This window comes from Galleria mellonella, unplaced genomic scaffold (assembly GCF_026898425.1).
Source record: "Galleria mellonella isolate WM207_F2 unplaced genomic scaffold, CSIRO_AGI_GalMel_v1 utg312, whole genome shotgun sequence".
NCBI classification, from domain to species: domain Eukaryota; kingdom Metazoa; phylum Arthropoda; class Insecta; order Lepidoptera; family Pyralidae; genus Galleria; species Galleria mellonella.
The window spans coordinates 2,709,731-2,731,634 of NW_026442074.1; the positions used below are offsets into that span (position 1 = coordinate 2,709,731).

The window sequence follows — 21,904 nt, forward strand, 5'->3', positions numbered from 1 at the left end:
TGAATCAGTACGTAAAATATCCTGTCCTAAATAAAGATATAACCCTACCCGTGTACTAAAAGGGGGAAAGGGATTGTTAGTAATGGAGACTGAGAATCCCATTGCTAGCAATATACCCAACCAGGTCGACCTCCTCGCGGTTCCCCCTGGAAACTATCATGGGTAATTCCTGATGAATTCATCATGATGGGCTAACTGGCCTGTTTTCATTCTCATCTATCACCCTTTACTGGTGCTCCGCCAGCGTATCCCGTTAGCACAGGCGGGGTTACCATACAATTTTCACCCATCAAACCGTGTACTAAATTTCATTAAATCCGTTCAGTGGTTTTTGCTTGAAAGAGAAACACATTCATTCAGCCATCGTTATAAGCTTTCGCATTTATATTAATAGGTTCTTTTCGAGGGAGAGGGTTGGGAGGGGGGTAGACCTGTGAAAAAGAGCATAAATACTCCGAGACATATTTACGAAATTTCGCTCGCGTTTTGGGATGAGCACAAAATATTTTTGAAATGTTTTCAGCTAATAATAATATCATTGATTTCTGCTGATAAGGGTAATGCCCAACAATAGAATTAAAACAAATAACATAGCTAGAAATGCATTTCGATAAAAAAGAAACGTACTTAAAGACAATTTTTTTTTTATTCTTTTATATAATTAAAAAAACTTAAGTCTTATGTTATAAACAATTTAACAAAACTTAATAATAACACGAGTTAGAACTTAAAATAATTAGGATTAGGTACTTAATGAAAATATACAATTTACTTACAGCTGTAACAGCTGTGCATATCTACCTTATTGTACTAATAATATGAAAATAAAGCTTGAATTAAGATCTTTATTTTGTTTCTATGTTTAATATTTTTACAAAGGCAGTTTTACAAAGTCACCACGTTACACCAGCCTTCCTAGTCAAGTGGCAAAAGAAACTACAAATCGACAGATACGTTTTCGTAACTGCGCACTTAACCCTTTGCGGGCGCAGGGGGTGAATATTCCTCTGGACAAACATAGACATAATCTATGGGCTTACAAAACTATGAAAATTCTATGAGAAAAATAAAAAATGTTACATAAGTTTTTATCAAAATTGTTTAACACAAAAAAAACTCGATTTCAATTGTGGCAAAATTGGTTATTTATATTTCAGAACTAAACTATGGAACCGATATTAATAAAATATTTATGGGACCAATTTGTATGTAAAATAATTTTCCTAATTAGTTAATTGACGGAGTTGAGGTAACAAACATGAAAAAAATTAAATCGAATTAAAAAATTTTTTTTGAAGTCGCTTAATAAGTACTCTATACTTTTTCACCTCAGACCCAGTCCCGAAAATAGCGTGACGCATTCACGTTATGGACTAGAAGTGTGACCGCTAAGGGTTAACTACAAGACACCAAGGGTGAGAAGAATTGTAAGTAATGGGCGCTACCAGCCCCATTGCTAGTAACATACCCTGTCAGGCCAACCTCCCTGCGGTTCTCCTGCAAACCATCGTGCTGAATTCCAGATGTATTCATAACAATGGACTAACTATTTACCAGAGGGAGACTTTGTACAAAAGTCGATTGCTTGGGTACCTCTGTCCCATTCGTGTTTCTACCGTGAAGCAGTTGTGTTTGCATGGCTGTGTTTCGGTTTGAAGGGTGGGATATGGCGTGAATTTACAGGGTACAGAGGAATAACATCTGAACCCTCAGGAATGGCAACGCATGGGGGGTACCATGGGCGAAACAGTACACTCTGTTATGTCCATGGTACGGCTCATGTCTATAGGCAACGGTTACCACTTTCCATCAGGTGGGCCGTCAGCTTGTCTGCCATTCTAAGTTGTATAAAAAATAAAAAAACTGAACTTTCATCCTCGTATCATCTCTCCCTGGTACAACGCCAGCAAATACCGATAGCGCACGCGGGGTTACTAATTAATTATCACTCTTTTAAAAAAACTACAAGATCTCAAATTTTGTTGTCACGCCTATATCATATATGCAGTAGCGAAATCGTATCTATCAAGATTCATCACGTGTCTAGGAAGCCGGTTCCTTGCGGTGTAGACAGTTTATAGTAACATTAATTAAATTGTAATAACAAACGTATGGCACAAGTTCTTCTACCACTAACTTCATGCTAGGTCTCTTGAGGAGTAGACAGGGAATCATGTGGCAAACGTTTCTAAAATTCAGTACCGTTATTTGCACTATTTGAAGGACGCTATATAGTGCAAACAAAATCTAGAGACATAATTTTAACTTTTTTTTTTTTATAACTAATCGCTGTGTACATATAATACAAAAGAAACAATTTTAATTTACAAAAGTAACGTAAGTCATAATGTCTTATAAAAGACGGGAATTATTGGCATTATTTAGGTAAACTATAATATATGTAATATACAAAAACTTTACTAAAGCAGAGGGTCTACCGTGAAATGTTTACCGAAATTTCGGGGCCGAACGATACAACAATTTGTGTCAAAACTACTACCAGAGGGAGACTTTGTACAAAAGTCGATTGCTTGGATACCTCTGTCCCATTCGTGTTTCAACCGTGAAGCAGCTGTGTTTCGGTTTGAAGGGTGGGATATGGCGTGAATTTACAGGGTACAGAGGAATAACACCCGAGTCCTCAGGAATGGCAACGCATTGGGGGGTATCATGGGCGAAACAGTATACTCTGTTATGTCCATGGTACTGATCATGTCTATAAGCGACGGTTACCACTTTCCATCAGGTGGACCGTCAGCTTGTTTGCCATTCTAAGTTGTATGTAAAAAAAACATAATACAGACCATTTAAAAATATCAAAAATGTTTAAATATCATTTCTTTGGAATTTGTGAAGAAAATCTTAAGATCCGTTTACTAGACAGATTTCGGTATGAACAAAAACACAAAATTGAGACCAAAAATTCGGAATTTAATTTCTTGGTCCCCAGATTACTACCAAATTTCTACAGTAGTTTGTAGTATTCGATGGTTAGTCGACTATCAGTTTTAGTTTACGAGAAATTAACCTATCCTACGTAAACGAAAACGAGATTTATATGTACAGTTTACAGTCGCTTCACTATTGAATACTACAGATACAGGGGGGGGGGTAGAAATTGTTACTAATGGGGTCTAACTGATCCATTGCCAGCAATACATCCTATCAGGTCGACCTACACGTGGTTCGCCCTGGTAACCATTGTGCTGAATTCCAGGCATATTTATCACGATAAGCTAACTGACCTGCTTTCATCATCACCTACCATCCTTTACTGGTGCTCCGCCAACGTATACCGACAGCGCAGACGGGGTTTCCTTTCCATTATCACCCATTGATAAAAAAAAAACTACTGTAGAAACTTGACAATAATCTACTAAATTGTCCGTACAAACTCATGGTAACAGTGATCGTTACACGGTGCGGTCTATATAAGCAACTCATTTGAACCAATTTCAATCCAGAAACTGGGAAAAGTTGCTTATAGGGAAAAAAGGAGTATAAAAATACTTACCGTTTGGAAAATATTTTTACTCGTTTCTTTTACTGAGCTGAGTAGAGTAATAGTACATTACTGCAGTGGCCAGCAACTGAGGCATTAATGGACGAACGTGCAAATGTGGGACGAGGCGTAGCCGAGGCACACATACTTGAGTCTCGTATGTGTGCCTTGGCTTGATTTATCTGGCCGCAAAACACGATAGATATGGATTTTCATACAACTTTTGTCGGCCGCTGCCCGCATGTATCTGGCCAGTACGGCAATTTTGATTTATCTCGAAGAAGATTGTCAGAATAATGCTTACATTTCCAAGCATGTTTGAGAAAATATTATATTTTATAAAGAATGTTGCTTATATAGAGCGTACACTGTATACATATTTTACGTGACAAGGCGACAAACGAGCATGCTGTTCACTACATTGTGATTACCGCAGCCCGTGAACATTAACGACATCTGGAGAGTCGCCAATTTTGTTGCCAAACTTTTAAAAATGTACAAAATCTCTTGTAAGTTTCCATGTTGTATTTATTAGGAAATGCCGCTGAACTGAATAAGAAATATTAAAATAAGGATTTTTTTTATTAATTCCTTTCATACAACTGAATATTACATTATGATTTATTTGTATATATATTAAACCGATTTTGATAAAACTTCTATGGGACCAAGCTGTAAGTATATCCTTTCAGATAAAAAAAAAATATTCCAAATCGGTTATGAGATATGACAAACATAAAAAAAACAACCGAATTGAGAGCCATTTTTTGAAGTCAGTTAAAAATAAAATCTATATTAAATTTTTTGTCGATTGCAGCAATTTAGAATTTCAAATCAAATTGTACATGGAAACTCGGGACTTCGTCACTATTATACCAATTTCATATTTAGAATGCGATTCTATTTAGCTCACTAAATTTAAAACCTTTAAGAAATATACTATTTATGGACTATTACAGGCGTACATTTTTGTACTGTAAAAGACGGCCCACCTGATGGAAAATGGTAATCGTCGCCTATAGACATGAGCAGTAACATAGACATAACAGAGTATACTGTTTCGCCTATGACACCCTCCATGCGTTGCCATTCCTGAGGACTCAGGTGTTATTCCTTGTTCACTTACACGTGTCGCATAAAACTTATTATATCGTTAAATGTAAACAAGTTTGTGACAACCCTACTAATCTATACGAGATTTGAAGGGAAGAAGGGTACATTTTGACGTACATTTGGCGCGTATTTACAAACTGTTTGAGTGAAACTTCAACCTATACTATTTATTCTTATTTATAATCACTAATTAAATACAGTTTCCAATATAATTAATTTCTTTTCTTTCCTGACACACTAATCTAAACTGTTCTCAAAATACTGAAGTCATTTCGTTTCAAAACGCCATTTTACAACCATAGGTTAACGTAAGTATAATAAAAAAAAAAAATACAAAAAAAAATAGAAAATTTTAACCGCGTCGTGCCATTCGAAAATGTCATTTTAAAGCTACCTCTAAAGTTCAGTACTTTGACACGCATTTTATAGAATACTGTGAATTTTATAGACAGTGAAATTTCAGAATAGATTTTAGTTATATCGAGCTATCTAACTAGGTAATAAAATATTTTTTCACCTTAACAATTATATGTAACAATTGTATCACTTTTTTTTTATATTATGAGTTGTTCGTACAAATTATAACGTCTTCGTACCTTCAAGTTCGCTTGGCGTTATTCTTTGCCTATGACACTACCAACAGTTTTAAGATTACACAAAAAAGTTAAGTTATTAGGAACTAAAAGAAGTCCGGCCCGGAGCGTCGTGGGAATTTCTGAAACAAACATAACTCATCAGATATAAAAAAAAAATATAGTCATCAACTGAATTTACTGTGTTGTGATATTTATTATCCGGATCTCAGTTATACGGACTAGCGATTATCCGGATTGTAAAAGGTGATTAAATAAATTTGTAAAAAAATATGTAAGTACGCCCATATGTACGAAACAGTGGGCTCGATTCTATATCTCTAAACTTATGTGTATTTATTTACATTATATTACCTAATATTTTAATTCGATAAATTCTTGAAATTGAAGTTTTATGAGCTATCATCAACATACACACACACACAGTCCATAAAGATTTTGCTGTAATATCAAATTGATATTTTAATTTTAGTGATAGTGGTTATTTGATTTGAATTATTTTGTTTAATTCACATACTTTTGCCTGAAGATGCCTTCTTTAGAAATGGAACACGTGTCGCAAAACGTGCGTGGGTATAATGGTAGTCGGATATTGATGGCAAATATGAAAGGTCATAATAGTGGTGGTCAACCTTTGTGTGTTGGCGATCGCACATAATGGTAGCGGAATTAAATATATTTAATAACCACTATTTCTAAATAGGGTAAATAAATTATGTAATCCATTTATCTTTATGAGTCGTATTTTTTTTATGTCGTATTGTTTAAATTACGTATATAAAACACTTTACATAATGAAAAAATATTAAAATTTAATTACGTAATATTGTTTGATTTGCCTTTGGAATCGATTATCCGGATTTTCAATTATACGGAATACCCCTGGTATTATTTGATTCGGATAATCGAGATTCTACTGTATGTTTGTCTAAATGTTTGTTTGTATAAGAAACTGACAGATTGGAATTTAAGGAAGCTTTAAGTAGATCTTCGATCTTCTGAATATTTTCCGCTCAATATACCTGCCCATTATACTGACTTTATCTCTAATTGTTTCGCCATTCAGGCTATCAATTATTAGAATGCTTTACCTTTTGACATTAGATGTGCCCAAAGCAAATTGGCATTCAAGAATAAACTACATTCTTTTTATTTAAAATCCCTAGAATCGCAATCTGGTTTAAGAAATCTTTGCTTTGTCTGATGCTGGTATTACCTATATATCTAAGTAATTTTTTGTCCGATATTTTATATATATGTATATATAATGTACATAATATGAGTATTGTATGTATGTTATAAATTACTATTTTATTTTAATATTGTTTTTTTTATTTATTTGTTCATCACGTTGCACCGTCAATTATATTTCCTGTTATTCCTGTTTACGGTCAAATAGCAGATAACGCCATATTGTGTTAAGTCCGCCATTTACACTATATTGACAGACTGGCAACACAATTATAAAAACAAGACCAGAAAATGGTTACACTAGTGTGCATACAATGTAAATGTGTTAATTCATAATTAATATGGAATTAGTGTTTAAAAAATAGCAAAATTCACGTATTACAGATTGACCCCTACACTGTATGAAGTTGCTTAGAACGCAGAGATCTTTGTAAATTGGACTTAAAATTTTTGATAACTTAAATGATTTAAAAGCATTACTTTCATCACAGTGGTTCCTTATACAACATAAAAGCAGTGAGAGAATTTACTGAGATGACTTATTTTTAGTCAATGTAGTTTTTTTTTTTTTTTTTAATTTATGGAGCTAAATTCACTTCTTTCTGGAACAATATATATATATATATAACGTAAATACATACAGAAGGGCTCCCTCCATATGTCACATGGCGGTGTATCTGTGGCCGCTTTAACGGCGGCCTCAGGGTTCTCTGTGGGGGGTTGAATGTGGGGATTTTATTAAAGAAACTCCTGTTCCGCCAACTCGAGAAGTTGGGAGCGTGCTGAGACCGCCATTTGTCGTAGCCTTCGTTGGACTGGGTGGCGGAGCCGCGCTGTGCGACGCTGAACGACCTGGACGGATCGAAGTTGATTGTCCGTTTTATGACCGGCTCGTCTTTATTCTGTGGAGGGTAGAATAAAAAGAATCAATAATAATAAGTTGTCGTAGCACTTAAAGTTCAAAAATTATTTTGCTTGATCTGTTTTAGAAAATCAAATGGCACGTCTTCTTACTACATTGTTTTATTATGAACGGAAGTAACAATCCCTTTTTACTAATACTTATATATTATAAAACATTACGTGACGGCATGTAGTGTGTTTGTGTGCGTTAAGTATGAGTGTATAGTATATCTGAATGGATTGGTGTGTGGACTTTGTTTTTTTTTTTAATGGATGATAATGGAATGGTGACCCCGCCTGCGCTAACGGTATACGCTGACGGGGCACCAGTGAGGGATGATAGGTGAGAATGAAAAAGCAGGTCAGTTAGCCCATCGTGATGAATACACTTGGAATTCAGCACGATGGTTTCCAGGGGGAACCGCGTGGAGGTCGACCTGATAGGGTGCATTGATAGCAATGGAGACTAACCTCCCCATTACTAACAATCCCTTCCCCCCTGTGGACTTTATGTTAAAATTATATAAATTCCTATAATATTTCCTTTATTTATCTTTATGAACAATATACCATAATTAGCTACAACATAGGTAGATATGCGTATGACAAGCGTGCATGGTGTTAGTCGACCATGCACGGCCGTTTGAATGACAATGTAATTTTAGACATAGTCATCACTTAAAAAAAAGAGCGACTCGATCTGTCTTCGCACGAGTGCAATGTAGAAACTAATGTAGTTTTAATGTGGAGTGATTAATAATATTGTCTCCTAAACAGCTTTCCAAACTCCATATAATTTGTATAAATTTTTGTTTAAACATTAAAATGTTTATAAAAAGCTATTCGTATAATACAGATATATCAGGGGGGGAAAGGGATTGTTAGCAATGGAGTTTGACAGTTCCATTGCTAGCAATATGCGTTATTAGGTCGACCTCCACGTGGTCCCTTGGAAACCATCGTGAACAATTCTTGTTAAATTCGTCACGATGGGCTAACTGACCTGCTTCATCCTCAGCTATCATCCTTCACTGGTGCCCCGCCGGTGTATACCGATAGCGCGGGTGGGGTTACCATTTCATTATCATCCATTAAAAAAAAAAGATATATGTTATCACTAACTAATTTATAGTTTTAATAAAAAGGAACAATTCCATGTTCTGAGGAATTGTTTAAATAAAGCGGAATAATTCCATTATACATACATTATTTTGCTATATTACAAAGACATCTTGAACTATTGTTCATCATATTTCAAGAAATTAATACAAAACAATTGTGTTTCGGTTTCAAGGGTTTTTTTTTTTTTTTTTTTTTTCTGAATGTGTTTGCTGTTGGCCGTGTGTGGCCTTTACAGCTTCACCGGACGAGTGCTGATGGCACTCCAAGCCCGCGAGAGGGGAGCGACAGAGGTGTCGACTCTTTCTTATGGACTGCGGTTTCAAGGGTGGGATACGGCGTGAATTTACTGGGTACAGAGGAATAACACCTGAGTCCTCAGGAATGGCAACGCATGGGTAGTATCATGGGCGAAACAGTATACTCTGTTATGTCCATGGTACTGCTCACGTCTATAGGCGACGGTTACCACTTTCCATCAGGTGGACCGTCAGCTTGTTTGCCATTCTAAGTTGTATGTAAAAAAAAAAACATAATACAGACCATTTAAAATATCAAAAATGTTTAAATATCATTTCTTTGGAATTTGTGAAGAAAATCTTAAGATCCGTTTACTAGACAGATTTCGGTATGAACAAAAACACAAAATTGAGACCAAAAATTCGGAATTTAATTTCTTGGTCCCCAGATTACTACCAAATTTCTACAGTAGTTTGTAGTATTCGATGGTTAGTCGACTATTAGTTTAAGTTTACGAGAAATTAACTTATCCTACGTAAACGAAAACGAGATTTATATGTACAGGTTACAATAGCTTCACTATTGAATACTACAGCTACAGGGGGGGGGGGGGGGCTACCTTCGCCTAGGTTATCACTTTCCATCAGGTGGACCGTCAGCTTGTTTGCCATTCTAAGTTGATTAAAAAAAAAACACTTCTTACTATATCAAACTTACACGTTTAAACTTTCCCAAAAGAGGGGCGGGAGGGGGGTGGGTAGTAATGAGATCTAACAGCCCCATTACTAGCAATATACCAATATGGGGTATATTGCTAGTAATGGAGCTGCTGCTGGAGAGGTCGACCTCTATGCGATTCTCCCTGGAAACCATCGTGGTTAATTTTTGTTGAATTCGTCGCAATAAACTAAGTGACTTGCTTCATCCTCACCTATCTTCTCTTACTGGTGCCCCGCCAGCGTATACGTATCGGTATACCGATAGCGCAGGCGGGGTTACCATTTCATTATCATCCAGTAATCAAATATTTCCTATTGAAACACTCTCTCTATTAATGATAACCATATTAAAATCGCTTGCGTAGTTTAAAAGATCTAAGTGTGCAGACGACGGGAAGTTTTTTTTATGCAACTTAGAATGGCAAACAAGCTGACGGCTCACCCGATGGAAAGTGGGAATCGTCACCTATAAACATGAGCAGTACCATGGACATCAACAGAGTATACTGTTTCGCCCATAATACCTCCTATGCGTTGCCATTCCTGTCGACTCAGGTGTTATTCCTCTGTACCCTGTAAATTTACTGCCATATCCCACCCTTCAAACCGAAACACAGCCATGCAAACGCAACTGTTTTCACGGTAGAAACACGATAGGGACAGAGGTGTCCAAGCAAACGACTTTTGTACAAAGAAGTTTGAAAATGACTATTTTATACTATATATTCACTCACCAAATTATCCAGATACGTCGTATCAGGGGAGGTGTACCTCTTCTCCCTCTCTGGATACATCCCTACGTTCGGCGGCTCCACCTCGCGAATAATCCGCGACGATGATACATACAGGTTCTCCATAACTGTTCTGTTCATATTTTCCCTTCTAATAACCATTAACTGGTCATAAAGATCTCTGTTTGTGTTCAACAGTTGTTTCTCAAACTTGCCCATTACTGTATTCTCAAATATAGCTGGGTCCGTGTGCCTGATGATATTAAGCAAAGCTTTGATGAGTGGTTCCTCGTAGGGCAAAATGCATACCCTCTCTAATATCTGTGTCGCCACATTTAAACTGAAAGATCTATTTATTTTTACAATAAACCAGGTTAGATTTAGAAACACTAATTTGAACCGAGAGAAGTTTTGCGTCGCAGCGATGATCTCCATGAATACATCGCAAAGCAGAGCATCTTCTCGTACGCTGTATTTCAACAAATTATCGCACGTTTCCAAATCGACTGTGTTCAGATGCAGCAAAGTGAATTCTGCAACTTCGATTTTGAGTAAACCGTCCTCCCTTGAAGTACAGTTTACTTTCGTCACAAAATCCATCGCCATTTCTACAAGGAAGCACGTAAGCTCCCGCCTGGCGGCCTCTTCGACGAAACATAGCCCGTAAAGGCGCCGTAAGCCCGGCCAATTGCGCATCATCATGTATTCCTGTATGAACATCTCTTCACTCAATGTGCACAGCTTAGCTTTAATTTCCCTCGTATTAGGTATCACATGTGGGAACCGACACAGGGCATTGTGCCTACAACTCGATACTATATGAAAGAAACATATACCTTTAAAAACAACACTTTTCATAGCTTGCGATGGTTTATAGATAGAGGACATAAGGTAAGAGCTGTTCTTTTCTTTTGGCATGGCAACATTTGTAATGATTGGATTGACACAATTATTCATTAAATTAACTTTGTTTAGCATTTCTGTACATTGAGATTTACTAGTATTATCTTGGACAGGTTCTTTATTAATAGAAGTTGAATCGGCATTTTGTTTTTCACAAATAGTCCTAGTTTTAATGTTATGATCACTATGTTCGTTATATTTAATTTTTGTGGGATGGTACACTAACTTCTCTGGTGCACTACACTGTTCTTTTATCACTGGCCGAGGAATGTATTCTTCCTCATCAGCCAATCGTTTATGAGGTGGGGAACCAACTGAACTATTCAATCGTGAAGATTCTATACCAGTAATACTTTCAGCAAACAATGATAACGCATCGTCATCATCGTAGCTATGATCAAGTGGTACATGTGGAACATTATCTGTTGTACAATTATTATAATTAACGTCAGCATTACCCTTTTCCTTCTGTGAAGTTTCTTTGGCGTTGTCAATATGCATATCCCCTACTGAAGAATTATGAGTATTTTTTAAATTTACTATACATTTTGTTAAACTAACATTATCAGGTTTAATAAAGTTATTTTCATCTTGTACTACAGCTTCTAAAGCTTTCATGTTAGTTATATTATTAGCATCTACATCTTCATCAGATAAAACACGTTTTATATTTTTACATAGCATTATCACAGCACTCTCTTCCTTAAGTATTCTAAACATGCGTTCTTGGGCCTTTAGAGCGTCAATGTCTACCTCTTCGTTCTGGTAACCAATCCAATTTAAGATTTCCATATCTATTTTTTTTAAATTCGACGTAAGTTTATCTAAAGCCTTACTAATTTTACTAATGCTATTATTTTTGTTAACATGACACGTTTCTTGAGAAGCGTTAATTTCTGATACAGAAGAAGTACTCAAATTTACAGTATGACCATCCACTACTATACTCTGCTCACCGGCTTTGCATTTTGAACAATCATCTGAAGATTCCGACTTAGATGTGGGTGATGAAGTTGATGATAATGTTGTTGGCTTTTTACCTCTGTCAACTTCTTTCATTCGTTTTTTTAGTTTGTAATCCACATATGGAATTTTAAGTACTGGAAATTTCTTATCGATACGAACAATATCTGTTGAACAAACCGTTACAGAAGTAGTTGTACTTGAACTAGAAATATCCTTTGTCCATGACATACACTCAGAATTACTTGCTGTTGATGTTTTCCTTGAATCGATATGTCTAGCTTTCTTTTTAGGTAATATAGGTGTCTTAGACAGTTTCGTATCATCTGCATCATTTACTTTTAGTTTTTTGTCATCTTTATTTTGATCAACAACTGCTGCTTCACTAATGGCTGTGTTGTTTATACTATTTTTCTTACCTCTAGGTGTTCTTCTTATAATTCTAGGTTTTGTCGATTTTATCTTCTGAGCTTTCCCAGTAGATTCTTTTCCATCCATCGATGTTTCTGTTTGTAAATTGGATTTTGCCTTTTTCACTGATTTACTTTCTATTTTGTTAGCAGTTTCTAGTTGGTTATCTGAAATAAGAATATAAATATTCATTTATCTATTATATCAACTGAATGAACTTTACAGTCACCCAGGAAAGCATCAGTACAATAACATATTATTATATAAAAAATTAATAATATAAAAAAAAGATTTAACTTGACTAGAAATAACATTAAAGCCTAAATCTCTAAACACAAACACTCTGTGGTCATCAGACGAAACTCCAGCAAGTTGGAGGCAAATACGTCCAATTGCGGATACCGGCTCAAAATATCATCGAGTAGTTTCAATGCAAGAGGTAAGGGAGCTTGCTTAACCAACTCTGTTCTTCTTAATGGCACATCAAATAAGCGCCGTCTACGTGCATAGTTACTAATCTACATAGTTACTGGGCGCTCCTATTGACATTGATACCAGTACAGTTTGGTTACATTTTTCCCCACATACTTATTTTAACACAAAAAAAAAATGATAACATACAAATATAAAAATATATTAAACAGGATTGTTTAAAATACAATACCTTCAGCATCCTCTGTGGGTACCGTCGCTTTTTGTACAATTTGCTTTACGGGCACTTTCCTGGTATAAATCCTTTTTGGTTTCTTTACTACGAACTCTGTAATGTAAACAAATTGTAATATAGTGTTTAGTTGTTTATATTTTTTGTATATTATATTTAGTAGCAACGTAACTTTAAAGACTCTCAATTGAAATGATTTTTTTTTTTGTGTCTGTTGCACAATATTTTTGCCAATTTGGAACAGATTTTGATGTTCCGAAGAGTCTTTTCTTAATATATACAAAAGTGACAATAATAATAAAAGGTTGTCTCCCGAAAAAAATAAAAAAAAAAATCTATTTCCATAGTGATAAAACCAGTTATTTTGATTTCAAAAACTAATAGTTTTCGAAATTAAAATAACCGATTTTGATAAAATTTCTATGGGACCAATCTGTAAATATATAGTATAAATCCTATCAGATAAAAAAAAATCCAAATTGGTTTAGGAAACCGATTTGGAAAATTATTTTTTGGGGGTTAGAGTTATGAAGTAACAAACAAATAAAATACAACCGAATTGAGAACCTTCGTCTAGTCCTCAAATTAAATACAGCTTTTATGGGTGCTAGACTATTGAGAGATTGACTATATATATATATATATATATATATATATATACATATTGTTATATCTTAAATTTTATCAGCAAATCTTAGAATTTACCACTATGAGTTAGCAAATGTAAGGACTATAAAAAATTCTATTCAGGGACTTTCGTCAAACCAAACCAAACCCAACCTACCTTATTGACCACAAGTATGAGTACCGCGAACTAAATATGTATTAATTTTATATATATTGTATTGATATTTAGCAAATTTTTTATGTAAACATAGAATATTATAGATTTACGTAATTCGGGGTTTTATTAGTGACATAATATTTAGACAGGTCTAATGAGTGGGTGCACACTCGCAGTCATAAAGGTTGTCAAGTTTTGTTTGGTGAAAGCATCAAAAATTATGTTTTTAATAAATTTCTTCCATTTCAATCGACTGTGTATGTGCTTTTATCAAGTCATACACACTATTTTGAGACACTTTATTTTCGAGTACCTCGAAATTTATAATTCGACCTTGAAATTTACAACCAGTTATACAGCATACCAGCTTCTAATTTCACTATTACTCCCTAATTGGAACTTGGAGCCATGAGATTGATAATTTTAAATTTCCTACTACATTATTAAAACGAACTAAATGTAGTAAATTTTTTTTCAAAAAATAAAAAATGTTATTTTTTATTATTTGAAATAAAATATTTTCAATTGATCTTTGTCTACATGTGGATAAAAGGAATGACGTGTTTTGGATCGTGTTGATACATCCTAAGTGTCACCAATGGACTGGCTTTTGCGGTAACATATAGTATACATAAATAAAAAATATATGAAGAGTATGTATTTATCTCTATTTTTGAATCACGATAACTTTGTTAAAACTTACCTTCTGATTCAGTGCTCTCAATATTAGTCAAGGAGTCCACTAAATCATCAGGAATTTTCTTAGACTTCACTCGTCGTTTGACCACCTCTTTGTTCTCACTGTTGGCTGTCGGAATCTCTGATATTGTTTGTTCGAAAGTCTTCTGTTGCGGAAAATGATGTCTAATAACTGCAAAACATTATTAACAAGAATTAATATGTAGTATTATTATGTATTATTTATATTTCATTTTTTTTTTATTTATTTATTCATTAGTACATATATGTGTACAAGACGGACTTAATGCTAAAAGCATTCTCTTATTGGGCATTAAAAAGGTATCCAGACACGATCGACTTAAAGTGAACTTGTTCTTTTATATATTTTTTGGGCATTTAATGTTATGATGGAAATTTCCACTATTATACAAAGAAGGGTTAAAATTTCCATTCAACTTTCCTATGTTTTATATTTCCTATATGGAAAACACCGATAAAAAGTAATCGAATAACAGGAACTCTCACCAGCTCACCCCCTGCACGTCATATTCCAATATGCTCAGCTAAAAGTGAGTATAGTGTCATTCACCCCAACGTCGACTGTTACAAAATATCTCTGACTACCCCCATTACGTATTATAGTGGTCGGCATATTTATTTATTCTAATATAGATACCTTCATTAGCCAATTCTATTTTCCGTTGATGTAAAATCTGTTTGACCGTCGGCTTTGGTGATGTCTCATTGATTTTTATATTTTCTGGTGAATCACCATTGGTATTTTTATCGGCAGTTGGTTCTGTAATGTAATTATTGTTATTAGACATCTATGTCAACCCGTATCCTATATAGACCATGGTTTTTTTTATCTATACTTATAATTAATCTATAGAGAGGGCAGTTCTGTACATGAAATATATTTCCAAAATAACTATCAGGGGGTGATTAGTAATCGATACTGATGCCAAAAATGCAATCAGTAAAATTTTTGTCTGTCTGTATGTTCGTTATAGAATCAAAAACTACTCGACGAATTTTAAAGAAACTTGGTACAATTATTCTTCATACTCCTGGGCAGGTTATAGTATACTTTTCATCACGCTACGATCAATAGGAGTAGAGCAGTGAAGGGAAATGTTAAAAATGTCCACCCGTGCGACGCCGGGACGGACCACTAGTATATATTATAAAATAACCTTAAAACTGAATGACATTACATAAAGATGTAGAATGATAGATGAAGATGTAGTTCATCATTTTTAACCGACTTCAAAAAAAGGAGGAGATTTCTCAATTCGACCTTATATATGCTCTTTTTTATGTTTATTCGCGGATAAGTCGTTTATGAATCCATTTTGATGATTCTTTTTTGTTGGAAACAAAATATGTCAAAGATGGTCCTATAAGGAAATCAGAGTACGATGATGGCAGACCAGAGAAATCAAGGGGAACTTTCAAAAATCGTAGGGGCGACATTTGTAAGTATTTGGATTGGATTCTATTGCGTTCATAAACCCCTCCTTACAATAGTTTTTCGTATATATCTTCCATGTACAGACAGCGACCGGTTACGATTTTATTATATATATATATATATATATATTTATTGATTGATATCATATATAGTTATATAGCATATATTGATAGAGTATTATACTTCTGAGAGGTGAAAATGAGAAATAGTACTTCAAATACATATGGATAAATACATATTAAATAAAAAAAAAAACATAAATTCATCTATATTTACCTTATCCACTCATAGACAAAAAATCGGATTGCATAATGCATTAAGAAAACTTACCTTCCAACTCGGTGTTGTCATCAACAGACGGGGATTCTACTAAATAATTCAACTTTTTAGATCTCCCCTTTCGTTTCACCGCTTTCTTTACCCCAGTGCTTGTTGATGGATTTACCATTGATTTTGCTATTTCACGGGGCTTCTGTTTTGTTAAATGATATTTTACAACTGAAATAATAATAATTGCAATTATTTATGCAGAAAACAATCCCATTGTGTAGAATTTCCAAATTAAAAATAAAAAATAACACCAAAGCACTAATTGAGTTGCCAATCCGCCTGCCAAATGTGGCATGGGGGTAGTAAGGGGACGCCTATATTTAGGGCAATGGGCAGTTAATGGCCGATATGTTGATGATTATATAATATGCATTTTATTAAATAACTTTTTTGTATTTACTTTGTCTGACTTGTGCCACCTATCTTTCTCTCTGTACTTATCTACAATATATGCCAGGTTGTCTGTAAGAGATCGCTTTTAGCGATAAGGCCGCCTTTTGTATATGCACATTCTGTATAAATACTCCTTGTGCACATCTCTTTTATGCTCAATAAAGAGTTTATATTATTATGACATTAATGACAAACACTTGTCATGTTGGGTATGACATATTTATTTCAGCCATTATCCGTCCACTGCTGGACATAAGCCTCCCCCATATAATACCATAAAGAACGACCCTGAGCCACCTGCATCCACTTTGGATGGAAGGCCCAAAGTTTTTGTCATATAATTAAACTATGTTTCTTTAGGAAATATGTTATGCCACACCATAAAATGCTGTTCCAATGCTAATTAAATAGTTAGTCACAATACAATCTTTTATAAGAGATTATGTAGAAGCATAAAATTGGTTTCTTATGGGGAATATAGTGTACTGCATACACACACAAAAATAAAGTCATTTGTTATGTGAAATTTTATAAAAGAGCCAAATATGAATTTAGATATTACAGTAGTTACCTTTATTGACCGATACAACTTTATTCCGTGGCGATACTGTTTTCTTTATCACTTTTGGAGGTGTTTCATTTGGCTTGACAGGTTTTGGTGAAGTACCGTTGACATTGATTTCAGGAAGGGATTCTGAAATATAATAATGAATATCAATATGAAAATGAAACAATTGCACACTGTATATGTAACTAGCTGTTTCCCACGTCGTTACGTGTAAATCAGCATATAAAGTATCCTATGTGTTATGTAGTCAGGATAAGTTTCATTCAAATCAGTTCAGCCCTTTAATCATTACTGAGTAAAAAACATCCTTACAGAGTTTCACATTTGTAAAATTAAATAACTATGGCCAGTTACAATACAATCTTTTTTAAGGACCATATTGTATTGTATGTATTGGTGTTCCTTTACATAAATAAATAAATAAGAAATTCTGTCGAATCATGAAATTTATTTCTTATGGGGAATGTAGTGTACTGCATACAAACACAAAAATACAGTCAATTGTTATGTGAAATTTTATAAAAGAGCCAAAAATGAATTTAAATATTACAGTAGTTACCTTTATTGACTGATACAACTTTATTCCGTGGCGATACTGTTTTCTTTATCACTTTTGGAGGTGTTTCATTTGGCTTGACAGGTTTTGGTGAAGTACTGTTAACATTGGTTTCAGGAAGGGATTCTGAAATACAATTATATTATAAACTAGCTGTAATGTTTAGCTTTGCACGAACATTCTAATGTGAATGTGAATGCACTTTGGTATATAAAAGTCTAGTAATCTGACTGGACTTCGCACGGATAGATAGAATTTTCGAAAATAATATTGTATATAATCTATGTTACTTGCCGGAGGAGATATGGGAGGTAAGACAGTGTGGGTCTCGGAGCTAGTTGGAGCTAGACAAAAATGCGTGCACTGTTAAGTCCTAATACAAACGTGCCCGCCAGTTTTAAGATTGCCTCTGCAATCTAGGACTGGACATACATTCTAACACCGTTTTGTATCACCTCCTGGCAATGTTACAGTTTTAGGTGCTCCACTATCACATACCAACCATATGTTGTAATAGCAATTGTAAAAGGCGAAAGCGAGTCTCCAGCATTAAAAAACTGAATACCTGAGGGCCTACCATGAAAAGTTTTTCGAAATTTCGAAGCCAAATGAAACACAAATTTGATGTTAAAATTACATAATACGTGCTGTTTGGAAATATTAAAATATTGTTCCTTAGGACTTTTATGATAGGATGTATGACGAAAGAAACGTTAAACTCGATTTATTGGTCCGATTTTGGTATAAATAAAAACACGAAATTGAGTCTGAAATTTCAGAATTTCATTTCATGGTAGACCCACTGGTTAAGGGCAAAAACCCCGAAAAAACAACCTTGGAATCAAAGCTAAAAGAGAATCTACCCCAGGAGTCATATTGGAGAATCCCTCCCTGAGCACAACTCAGGCAGCCCCTCAGATTCTGGAGGAGCAACATTTTGCCAAAATTGGACCTAACAAACGAAGAGTAAACTAAAGATAAAAAAAAAGGAAATAACAAAACAAATCTAAATACAACATTAGGTAAAGCAAACCTTCCACAGAAGTGTTTCTAAAGACATTCCAACTCAAAGACACTTTGCATACACACACAAAAATACAGTCAATTGTAATGTGGAATTTTATAAACGAGCCAAAAATGCATTTAAATATTATATTAGTTACCTTTATTGACTGTTACAACTTCATTCTGTGTAGACACTTTTTTCTTTATCACTTTTGGAGGCGTTTCATTTGGCTTGACAGGTTTTGGTGAAGTACTGTTGACATTGATTTCAGGAAGGGATTCTGAAATATAATTATATTATAAACTTGGCCTTGCATGAGCTTGAGCGTCTGTATACCAAAATTAAAACTGTTTAGCCATTTTTGTGTGATTAACAAATATATTTACAAACAGCCATATACAAAATTTACTAGTGATATTCTGCAGCTTTGCCTGTGTGAATACACTACAGCACAGTTTTATGGAATACTGGACAAAATATAATAATTTTATGAAAACCTTCAGTAGGAGAAGCTTTCTGTTGCATCACCACCTGTCTTGTTGTGACTTTTGGAGATGTGTCACTGAATTTCATAATTTTTGGTAAATCATCACTTTCATTATTATCAGTACTTTCTTCTGTAATACAATAATTGTTATATTAAATTTGTTAAATTTAATTTAATAAATATTATTACTTTTATTATTATTGCATTACATTAAAAAAATAAACACAAAAAATTAATTTGATTAATGTCCTTTGCTTTTAACAAATAATTAAAAAGAAATGATAAATAATAGACTTATGTTTTTATTACAATAACAACTTTTATCTCATTGAGACTAATAGTACAGTATATTCACTATCACATTGTTAGAAAAATTTATTTAAATAAATAAATAACCAAAGTGTTACAAATAGATAAAAATAATGCTTTTTGAAAATATATAAAATAAGATCAGTTTAGACAATAAAGTGTAACTCAATTATATGAGGATAGGGCTAAGGAAGTTGTTACCAGCTTACCTTTTAAAACTGCTATAAAAATATATTCAATGTATTGTCCAAGTGACTTTATAAATTGTATATTTTTTCTTAATTACCCTACAATATACTGACAAAAACAAAGTTGTAACTTTGTTAGCTTGTTTAAATTTTAATGACAGAAGCATGAGATCCGTGCAAAATTTGAAACATAAGCAAAATTTCAACTTACTTCTGGAAGGTAATCTAATTCTTATTAAACTAGGCGTCTTGAATTTCGGATTTTCTTTTATTATTCTCTTCCTTGTCGCCTTTTTTTGAGTATTTTTGGGTTTAGAAGTTTTAATTGCGTTCTTTTTAGGAGGCATTTTTATTTAAACTTTTTACTATGTTACAAAGTTGTTTTCACAAAATTGTGTATATAAACAGAATTCTATGGAACATTTTACATTAGTGAAAAGAAAAAGTTTTTAACATTGATATTATATTGTTGAGGTTACGACCAAAGATATAAAAACCAAATACAAAATATCATTTTCTCTCTCTCTCTCATTCTTTCCTTCTCTCTCTCGTCTCAAATGTTGTCATTATACGATAATCAAAAATTACACGAAACTTCCTAAAAAAGTAACATTTTAATTATAAAAGATTCGCCTTCTCAACTCAAATTTATCAATATTTAAGCTATAAATGATCAATTGTCTCTCATATCGATATCAGAAATTTTAATAAATGCAAATTATTAATTTGAATATCTGAATCAATTGTATAACGATTCATAAATTATAAGATTATTCCAAATTTAATAACCTTAAAAATCAGTAAATGAGACTTAATAAGTACTTCTATTAGAAAAAGTTATGAGACCTCATGGTTTTATCATATTAGTTATGTTATTTAGCCTCTATGAAAGCACCTATTCAACTATAGCTGTAGGTTTTTTCAGGATCGGAAACGCCCACATGATACCTCTGGAATCCATAGGATACAGTGACCGTTTATTATCAGACAAGTTGTATGCTTGTTTGTCACCTTTGTGGTATTTAAAACCTATTCAACTATTTTGTAATAAATTAATATCTAAATAGTTACATTAATTAAGTAATGACTGTATTAATAAATATTTTTTATTTTTACATCAGTTGATAGCTTTTAAAGACAAATGTTTGAAAATAATATATAGCTAATGTTACTCGCTGATAATGTAGATTTGTATAAATGATAGAATTTTTAAAATCGCTTAGTTGGTGTTTAGAATTTTCCTATTGCATTTTATTACAATAAATAAAATATCGTTGTAACGTGCGAGTAGCGGAACGGAGTTAAAAGTAACGCAAAATGTTACAAAAATAACGCACTGGCATCGCTGCTTCTCTCACTGCCTGAGTTTTCTTCTCTCTATTTAGTACTCAACTATCGCCGTAACTATACTTCCTATATTATACAAATGATATATTAGTAAAATAAACAATTTTATCTTTTAAAAGATAAAATTAAGATTGCCTTAAGGCAATAATTACAAAATGCTAAATATTTCGATCTATGTGAAAAGTTTTTTAGAAAGATATAGTGCGAAAGTACAAATTTTTCAATTATTTGTTGCTGTAGGACACCATAACTATATTTTTTTTAAAACAAATTAATATTTAAATTAGTATTGTTTTCTGCTTTTGCAAGTTCCTGTACCAGTTTGAACCATATATTCTTCAGTTTTGTAATGTGTCCGAAATACATTTCTTTTAATAAATTAAGCATTTAGAACAGTTTGTTTCTTTTTATACTTTCTTTTACTTTAGTTGTAACATTATCTAAGGGATCTTTACTGTACCGGAAGAGTTCCATACATAAATCATATGCTTTATTGTCATTAATGCCATCATAAAGCCTGTGTAATTCATCCCATACTTCTTTAGGAATGGAGAATCTAATCACCTTGTCAAGTGTTTCGTCGCTAATATTATCAGTTAACAAGAGTAGTGCTGTACTCTCTAACCTGAGAAAATTCTGTAGACTCGTGTATACCCTATTTCCATCAGCTAATGCAGCAGCTCCAGCCACTTGCGTAGCAGCTTCTGTCAGCAGAAAAAGTCGTTGTAT

At 33.7% G+C, this 21,904-nt stretch overlaps 1 protein-coding gene across 2 annotated transcripts; it reads right to left on the reverse strand.

The window, feature by feature from the left end:
* Positions 1-639: 639 nt before the first annotated feature.
* LOC113515090 (uncharacterized) lies at positions 640-20,335 on the reverse strand. 2 transcript variants are annotated; one of them, XM_026899228.3, is made up of 12 exons: positions 20,040-20,335; positions 19,342-19,461; positions 19,002-19,124; positions 17,842-17,964; positions 17,286-17,408; positions 16,322-16,489; positions 15,194-15,316; positions 14,540-14,707; positions 13,053-13,148; positions 10,115-12,555; positions 7,041-7,301; positions 640-5,330 (listed from the first exon to the last, which is right to left on the reverse strand). In XM_026899228.3, exons 1-12 carry the CDS (start codon positions 20,173-20,175, stop codon positions 5,295-5,297), a joined length of 3,918 nt encoding a protein of 1,305 aa, XP_026755029.2. In that variant the 5' UTR covers positions 20,176-20,335; the 3' UTR covers positions 640-5,294. The 2 variants fall into 2 exon arrangements, with proteins under 2 accessions (XP_026755029.2, XP_026755030.2); XM_026899229.3 differs by lacking the exon at positions 19,342-19,461.
* Positions 20,336-21,904: the final 1,569 nt, after the last annotated feature.